The following is a 9700-nucleotide window of genomic DNA, read 5'->3' as shown; positions in this document are numbered from 1 at the left end:
CGAAGAGGTTAATTATTTCAGTCTATAGCTCCAATTTTATGTATCATTTTAACACCAAAGCTACCGAGTTCAATGCAAACCTGTTCTAGGAAAGAGGAGCAGGTTGATGTACCAATAAAAATAATTCTGTATTATAATAATTGTCAGTAAATGTTGCAGTAAAAGAATTGTTGATGATTGAATATAATCAATTCAATAATCAGCAGTATTCCAACAGCCTAATTTATTATCTCCTCGAATTAGCGACACTATGCAATGATTAAGTTGATCTATCAATTAAATCAACTCTGTATTATAATAATTATCAGAAAATGTTGAAGAATTATTAGTAAAAGATTTATTGATGTCTGAATGACTTTAAAAAGAAACTCGAAGTCTTCTGTAAAATTGACTCGATAGTTTTAATATTGAAGCAAAAATTCCCTAAACAATCGATACAATCAGTATTCTCATTACTCCCTAATTTATTATCTCCTCTGTCTTTCACCACTACGCAATGACCAAGGCTGCGATTCAAAAAGCCATATCGATTCAAGTTTCATTGTACCTCTCGGTAGTTTTACTGTCAAGACAAACCCGGTTTACCAATAATTCCACGTGCTAAATACACCCAGATAACTTTACCCGTCTCTGGAAACGAGCTACGAGGACGTAGACCGACAGCGTCCTTCCTCTATCATCCCTTTTCCTCGAAGGGTGTCCGTCGAAACGCTACGAACGATCGCGGTGTTGCGATTCGTTTCCTTCTTCATTTACTCGCTAATGCAATGTACACGAAAGAGATAGAGATAGAGATAGAGAAAGAGAGAGTGAGTGAGTGAGTGAGTGAGTGAGTGAGAGAGAGAGAGAGAGAGAGAGAGATACATATGTATATGTATATAATTATGTTATATAGATATAACCGCGGTTCCGAAATGAAACGGAAGGAGAGAACAGAAAACACATCGTTGTTCGCAATTGCTTGAGTAAGGATATGGATCGAGGGATCGCGGTTCACCGCGTCGACTCTCGTCGACGTTCACGTCGCGACCGATTCACGGGACCGTCCAATGGTTTTGGCGGTTCTCGTGTTTCGTTTAGTGTTTTTCGTTAATTGTTTCTTTACCTTTAAAGCCGGCGTGGTTACGCGCCGCGGCTTCGGATATGATGAGTGCGGGGATATCTCTTTACGAAGAAGGAGTGGAGGGCTGGGGTGGTCCTAGGGGGCCTTCGTCGTCGTCTTCGTCGTCTTCTTCCTCTTCGTTCGCTGCGCGTCTAGCTGCTCGCCCGGTCGACGCCGACGAGGAAGAAGCTGGCTCTCGTTCCTCTCGAAGCGACTTCTCGAACCTAATCGTTGCCCGATGAGCGATACTACGCCTCGATCTGATCCTCCGGGGTCATTATGTCCGGCGCCATCGATAGGTCCTCGGCCATGTCCTCGTCCTGGCCCGAGTCGTGCCCGTGACTCTCGGGATACTCCCTCTCGTCCACCTGATCCTCCTCGCCCTCTTGCTCGACAGGCGCGTCGACCAGCTCCCGCTTTATTAATCTCGTGAGTTTACCCCCCTCCGGGCTCTGGCCCTCCTGCTTTATGTGCACGGCTGGTTCATCCAACGGTGACCTGTTGATTTCAACAGGGAACCCAAACGTTACGAGGACTACTTTTTGGCGACGTGAGGGACGCTGGGAGGTCGTTGGTTAAGGGTGGGAGAAACTATTAGGCGTAGAAATTAATTCTGAACTTTTAGTTTTAATTATTTGTAACTCTTAATAGAAGTGTTTATTCTGTGCTTTTACTCTTAATTATTTGTGACACTAAACAGAAGTATCCACTTCCCATTTTGTTAGATTATAATACTAGCCTCCACAGTAATAAAACATGCAAATTGTTTCTACAACTATACATGTATATCTTAATGAATAAATGAGTTACACAGAATTAATTTCTGCACCAAATACCTCTCTTCTGAAATTTGTTTATATTTACCCATTCTTGAATTGGACTTGAACATCCTACATATTTGGAAAAATTTCTCTCCATTAAATAACTATCACTGCCTAAAGAACCCAACACACTAAACAATTCAACACCCTAAAAAATCTCAACAGTAGAAAGTGGTCATTCAATTTCCCTATGCATCTCCCTATGCATTTCGCCAGTCGAAAATTTATTTCATCTATTCGAATAAGTTGCCAAAATTTCTCTGGACCTCGAGTAAAACGTGTACGTTGACAGAACCTCAGGGAAACTTGCTCACGAATGAAATTGCTTCGAAACAACAGAAATTCCTGTGAAGTTGACCGTAAGAGTTTGGGAAACAGCAGAAGTTTCTTTGCGAAAACGGTTCGAAACAGCGGCGAGTTTGCAGCGAATGAAAGTGGCCGAAACGATAGAAACTTCCACGATGGGAGGCTGGTTCTACTTACATCAAATCGTTGTGTGTTAACACATGCTCCTTGTCGGGACTCGTCGTCGTCGACGTGCACATCGAGTTGCTCAGAAAGCCCATGTTCGAGTCACCGAGCGCCGCCTGGAAATACTCAAATTGCATTAGATGATTAGTCAAAATAATCAGTACGGTTACCTATCGTCGAGACTACGAAAGATACGTTAATTTTAAAGCGTAAGTAGATAAGCAGGGGTTGAAAAGTATTTCAAGAACCGGAATGACGTTGAAAGAATTATGCAGGGTATCACAAACCAGTTACTACGATTTTTCAGGGAGTCCTTGAAAAAATATGTCAAAGAGAATTTAATTGGTATTATTTAACTGTTAAGAAATTTTAATTTGAGAATTAGCAAGAGAAAATTTTCTTTGGTAAGAAGGTAGACCATGACATTTTAAAGTGAAATACATATTTTTAAATTGATGGTTTTGTAGGGGTCATGGATACGAATTTATTGAATTACTGTATTTCGATCTTGGTATGCCATTGAATTAAACAATTGAATTTAATTTACAAATTTACCAAGATGTTTAAAGTTTTAACTATTTCTGAACACAAACCCTACCACGACCGATCAAATAACCATCTTCCAACTTCTGTATACAGTTCTCATATACAATATATAAATTATATACAATTGTTACATGTATTATTGAATTTACTATCACGTGAAATACTTTTTCATCAAATTGAAAAAAGTGTTTCTAGAACATTTAATCGATCACGATAGAAATAGATGTTAAATAAAGGTCGGTAGGCTTAATACTAAATGAATTCATCAGAACCTTTATACATGTAACATGTACAGTTATTTTTCGCCCCTTTTCAACCCCTGCCAACAGGTGCCATCGATCCTAAACAGTTACCTGGAGATTGGCGTTCAAAGCATCACCGTACATGGTCGGGCTGTGCGTCAGGGTTGGACTCTTCGACGGCACACCCCTACATATCGACAGAGAAAATTCTATTAGTAATCGTCGAAATTCGCCTGCGAATATATTCCCTGAAACGTAAACGCGTGTATGTAAGCTCTTTACTATTTATTTATTTATTTATTTTTTAGTTTTGTGTGAATGTATACGGGTGGAATAAATTTTCGAGAGTAAATTCGGGGGGTTGGGGGTTGTGGTGGTTCTGGGCAGAGGAGGGGGTTGGTTTGGTCGGGTGGGCGAGGGGCGGGGGGTAAAGATATAGAGCTTGTTGTGTACAATGTGTGCACGTGTGATCGAGTTTTAATATGTAAAAGGTATATAGATATAGAGAGAAAGTGAGAGAGAGAAAATGGAAAGATAGATAGTAGATAGATAGTTGTAAAGAGAAGTATATATAGTATGAAAAAATGTAAACACGTATATATATATATTGTATTAAAAATGAGATAAAAAGAGAGGAGAAAAAAAGAGTTTCGAAAACTCTTACCCGTTCTTTTTCTTTTACCAGGTTTCACTTAGCTCGTCCAAACGATCCGCTCTTGGCTGAGATTGAGCGAGATTAGATTTAAAAAAGTGTCTATGTGTATATAATAGAAAAAATTCAAAAAGCGCTCCCGTTTCCGATGGACTTCTTCGTTTTTGGCTTCGGAAACGACGTCGTGGCTTATGAACGGCTCCGAGGCTTACCTGTGTGCTTACCTCCGTACCATTTCGTCCGAAATCGCTTGCGTTTCTGTTTTTTTTTTTCTTTTTCGGAACTCAACCAGACCGAGTGACGTACTTCTTTTCAAAGGATCGAAAAGAAGCACCGTTTTGGCTCCATCGCAAAAGAATCCACTCCGAGTCAGGCAAGAATCGATCATCGGTGACTTTCGAAATAGAAATTGCGTGGAAATCTTTTGCAATGGACGGTTGCATGCGAAGGAAAATGTAAGAGAAAAAATGTATACGACGCTTGGAGCCGTTCATCAAGTGACTAAGAGCGTCGAGAGTAAAGAGAGAGAGAGAAAGAGAGAGAGAGAGAGAGAGAGAGAGAGAGAGAGAGAGAGTGAAAGAGAAATATGGAGAGGAAGAGTTAAGTACAGATAGAGAGTGTGTGTGTGAGAGAGAGAGATAAAGAGAGAGAGAGATAGAGAGAGAGAAAATTGTCGAAAAACGTTTATAAAAAAGTTGATTAAAAAAGTACGAGAAAATTTACCAAGGTGGTTGCAAAAGTTAGTAAACCGTGAGGAGGTACCTGAGTTAGAAGAGAGTGGTCGTAGGCGATGAACGAAGAGTATATCCGTATCATCCGAGATTGCAGTTGTGACGCTTAATTTACACAATTTACACATGCGCGAGTAGCCCTGACACACATGGTCACTCACACCGAACACCATTCTCACGTCGAAAAAGCGTTCTAAAGGCGTAACAGAAGAGGAAGAACCAAACACGAACGCCGGTGAGGAACGAAAAAACGAAGAAAAAGAAAAAGAAAAAGAAAAAAAAGAAACTACAGTGAAGGGTGAACGCATAACTTAAACAACGCTTTCTGTCGTCGAGACATGGATCGAAGAAACAAAAAAGAAAAAAAGAATACGAAAGCTTCACCTTTCCCCAACGAGGAACTATAGGTCGAGTCGCACTTTCTATCGCTACGCTACAGCTTGCACCTTAACAGCGTGAAACAAAAGAGAGAAAAGAAAGGAAGAACCCAAGGAAAAAGAAAATCAACGCGACAAACGCTTCGTTACGAACGAGAAATCGTTAAAAAAAAAAAAAAAAAAAGAAAAAGAGAAATTCAGGGATGGGCGAAACCAGCCGATAGCGAAACGGAGAGATAAAGGCGGTAAAACGAAACGTTTGTTCACGCAAACACTTCCACATTCTCCCAAGACACTGCAAACGCCACTACGTAAGCACCATACAATTATAAGCACAGTGTTTTTCAGTGGTAGGATAAGTCTTACGGGGGGAGGGTGGTTTTTTTCCTTATCGTTACGTTTTTTTTTTTGGTTCTTAAATATATTTCAGGAACGATCAGATTGGGATCCTTGATTATCCATGCGAGCAACCACTAAACACATCAGGGATCCTGCAGCGTGGACCAATCGTCCTGTGGCTGGACTCCTGCAGGATCGTTTCGGGATTTAAGCTCTCTCGGGTGTGCTAGAGCCTCGGGGCTACGGTTCTAGTGACGTTTACGGGGATGTACTATGAGGGGGCTGTTACTGGACGTCACAAGCAGAGGTGCGCAAGATTTAAACCGCTAATAAGCCGCGGGTGTCTGTTTGTACATTTTAATTGGAAACGTTACTCGTTCGCTCTCGCGCGTCCATCTTTCGCGATTATTTTCGCGGTAAAAATTCAGAGAGAATTACATCGAGACGCACCTCTGTTTCCGAGCGAGGGAGACAGGGACGATGCTATTGTCCGTTGCTCAGGAGTTGGCGAGGCAGCTCGATTGGCTGTCGCTTGAGGAAGAGCGTGAACGAGATAGAGCGAGAGAGCAATAACTATTGGCGTAACGTTAATTCTTGGACACCGGAGACACGACAGAGCCGAGTCACACTATTCAGACATCGGAATACGATTATGTAGTGTGATTGCTCGAGAAAAGGGAGAACCTGGGGAGGTTTAGGCGGAGCAAGCGTAATCCTCCTCTGTTCCCTCTAGTTTGTAGGTGCGTCGACAACTCCTGAGCAACGGTCAATTCTAGTCCAAGTCTCGGAGAAACGGGATTCTAAAGGCGTTCGAGGCAGGCATGATGCGGAATTCGTTTCCTGGGGATTGGATAAACTGCGTAGAGCCACTGCCTGCTGCCTTGGTCGCCACTTCGCGACCGATCTTGCGAACAGTATCCGCGAAACGTCGAATTATTGACAATCGGAACGGACAACATCGCGCCAGAGAGTAAGAAAGCACATTTCTACCAAAAAAATAGTAATTTTTACAAAAATACTTTTCTCGATTGATTTCAATTCGGAGCTAGAAGTTTCGGTGATGGTCGAACGAAGACGACGAACGACAAAGGCAGCAGGCAGGAGAAGGGCGTTTAGTGGTTCGTTTTCTTTCAATTTCTTTTTTTTTCAACGTTTCTTTTCATTTTTTTTTTTTTTTTTTTGTAGACAACGACCAAGCGAAAACGTCCCGGTCGCCGCGTTATAAAAGATACCGCGGTAAGGTCAGAACGTCGCGCCAGCCAGCCAGCAGAATTCTAAAAAGTGGTAGTGCTTACTGTGCGGAGAGGTGGGGTGGAGTGGGTGATGGGGTTGGGTCATATTTCCTGGGGCGGCCGCGGGACAGATGCCGCCGCTTTACGAACTCGGCGTCGTCCACCATCCAGAATGACCCAAAGTCGTCCTCATAGCGCACAAAACACTTGTGCAATGATAGATTGGTGCGGATCGCGTTCTGTATACACAGACAAGACCACCAAGAAATAGAGAAAAAGAGAGTAAAAAAGATAAAGGTTGTTTCTGCTTGTTGAATTTTCTTTCGCATTGTTTTTTTTTTTTGGTTTCGGTTTCTTTCTTATTATTTGTTACGTCGTTGAGGGGGGTTCTTTTTTGTTTTTTTTTTTTTTTTGTCCAGTCCTCGGAACGCATTCAACGCTTTCCCGTCGAGGAATTCCGTCGTCCACACGAGAAAGATCGTCACGTGACGCCGTGACTCTCGACGCCCCCCGTGAGCCGTCGTCGTCGTCGTCGTCGTCGTCCTCCTCGTCTCTTACACTCGGAGGGATCTCGACGCCGACGCCGTCGTGGTCGGTATATATTTTCGACGTTCCAAAATAACGTACAGTAACAAAGACAGCACAGACTCGCAAATAGTAAGGGCGGGGCAGAGAGATACAGAGAGTGAAAGAGAAAGAGAGATAAAAAGAGTGAAAAAAGTAAAAGTAAATACGTAGAAAGGTGGCTGCTCCTCTCACTACCTGACCAATGTGCAATTCTGCGGTTCTCGGTCTGCACTGGGGCGCATCCCGCATCCGGATCCCGGGTATTCGAGACTAGACTCTGAAGGGGGGAGGGGCCAGAGACATTGGCCCTCGCCAATTCTCGATCGGTTAGTCGCTGCAAAGCCCACATGCTTGTTAAAAAGCACACACCACGGGTTTTCTGCGTTTTTTTTTGTTTTGTTTTTTCGACTACGTGTTTCCTTCCACACGAGCAAACCGAGGGCGGCTCCCTTCTCGCAATCATTCCCAGCCTCCTTCTCCTCGTCGTACCGTCATGATCTTCGAAAACACGCACACGCGGCCCAGTCACGCACCCACAGACTGACGGCTACCATCGCACACGAGACGGGCAAGTATAAAACAGTCCACACCCACACGGGACCAAACACAATACTAAGCCAGCCTGCCGAGTACAATTTCGAAGAAGTAGTTGGTTTTGTTCAAAGGGATGTTTCAAAGTCGACAGCCACGTTCTCGCGTGTGAAGATTGTTTGGGATCAAAAGACGTTTGTGTCTGAAAGCAGTGGTGTCTTGTTTGATGTGAAAATTTGTGTTTGGTGTGGATGACTGTAATTATAATAAAGATACGAAAGCTAGGTGTTTTAATTTGTTTCAGTGCTGTACAGTCAAGTGGTTCTGTTTTAGTCGCGTACAGATCGAAGACCCAGTCCCGCATGTGCCAACGTGTGCCAACGTGTGCCAAGGTTCGAGCACATGTGCCTTGGGTCGGTGCTTCGACCTGAACGCAGCTCCATGCGTACTTCATATTGAATTCTATCTTTGTAGCTATCGTAAAATGAATTCAAAACTGGATGAGAAGAAAATCTGACTGAAAGATACTATAGTTTACCTAAAACATCAATTTTGTAAGTAAACAAATTTTTAAAAGAAATCTAGAATCTAGAATCTAGAATATGCTATAACAAGAACTATTCTTTTGAAAGTACGAGGTATTTAAAGCGTTTCAACTATACACAGTGTGTCTCCAGGGTTCGCGTACACGCGGAAATGTGGCTTTACTAATACAAGATGGCGGAATTGCAACTCGGGAGGCTCGGTGTTAGCAGACAGACGTGTTACAGACAAACGACGCAAGCGATCGGCAATACAGATTAATACGGCGAGACAGGTGTATGAGAAAAAAGAAACGGTTTTATATATACACACACGCGCACAAATCTATACGTATGAATGCGCACGGATAACATACACAAAAAACAGGGTAATAGAGACATGTAGATATGTATATATATTAAGAAAAAAAAGAGATACTATTGTGAAGGCAGGGTACGATGTATAGTCTGTACGAGAAACACATCGTAATGTAGATAAATGATGCACAGAGCAGCGTGCGTGTATGTGCGTATACATACATACGAGGCTTGCACACGCGCGCGCGTCGCGCACAGTAAACCCTTATCAATAGACACATATATAAGTATAAATAGCTATGAAAAATACGTGAATATAGAAAAAAAGCTATATATATAGATATAAATATACGTATAAAAAATAGAAATTTTTAAAACACTATCAACTAGGAATATATAAATATATACATAAATGTATACGATAAATATTAATGTATACATATATATAAAAAGGTATGTATTCGAAAAAAAAAAAATGTAAAAATATGTAAAGACGTATGTTGAGATATATATATACATATATATAAAAAAGATTGTAAAAAACTGGCAGTATAAACATGAGGAAGGGGTACGGGGGGTGGGGGAAACGGAGTTATAGCGGTACGAGTATGTAATAAGAGTAAAAAGCGATCGGGTGAGTATGTAGAATACATATAAATATATATAAATATCTATGAATATGTAAAAAGACACAGATAGAAAGAGTAAGAAATATATAGAAATATTAAAAAACGGGGATATATCTCGTTGGCGGTGGAAAGGGAATGTTGGATGAGGGAGAAGAAGAAACGGGAGTGCGACCAAGGGGGCCGATAATTTTCTGAAATGGTGTACTTATCCACTTGGGGTGCTGGTGGTGGTGGTGGGGGGCGAGGGGGGCAGGATGATATTTCATACGGTGATATCGAAGAGAAAAAGAGAAAGATATATATATATCTATACATAATACCGTAAATATATCTATAATAATAAAATGGAGTGAAAGAGAGAAAGAGAGTAAAAAATCGCGGTTGTAAAATTTGTTTTTGAATTGTCGGTGGGACGAGAAGGGCAGGGGGCGGGGGCGGGGCAACGTACCCGGTCGTGCTGCAAGCGCGTTGAGGACGTCTCTTGTAAAACTCCACTTCGTCCACCGTCCATACGGCGCCTTTCACGTTTTCGACTCGCATGAAACATTTGTGGAGAGACAGGTTGTGTCGCACTGCGTTCTATACAAAATAATACACAGACTAAATAAGCAACGCAAAAAA

At 42.0% G+C, this 9700-nt stretch overlaps 1 protein-coding gene across 1 annotated transcript in view; it reads right to left on the bottom strand.

The window, feature by feature from the left end:
• Window positions 1-6: 6 nt before the first annotated feature.
• The window catches only part of LOC128892998 (forkhead box protein P2-like), a 371825-nt gene continuing 362131 nt past the window's right edge, over window positions 7-9700 (bottom strand). The window contains exons 7-10 of the mRNA XM_054153696.1: window positions 9528-9658; window positions 3294-3369; window positions 2407-2510; window positions 7-1600 (exon numbers count right to left, since the gene is read on the bottom strand). Coding sequence (XP_054009671.1) covers window positions 1351-1600; window positions 2407-2510; window positions 3294-3369; window positions 9528-9658 — 561 coding nt within the window. The 3' untranslated portion in view covers window positions 7-1350. The remainder of the gene's footprint in view (window positions 1601-2406; window positions 2511-3293; window positions 3370-9527; window positions 9659-9700) is intronic.

This window comes from Hylaeus anthracinus, unplaced genomic scaffold (genome assembly GCF_026225885.1).
Source record: "Hylaeus anthracinus isolate JK02 unplaced genomic scaffold, UHH_iyHylAnth1.0_haploid 2, whole genome shotgun sequence".
NCBI classification, from domain to species: domain Eukaryota; kingdom Metazoa; phylum Arthropoda; class Insecta; order Hymenoptera; family Colletidae; genus Hylaeus; species Hylaeus anthracinus.
This window is presented reverse-complemented; position numbering and strand designations above follow the sequence as displayed.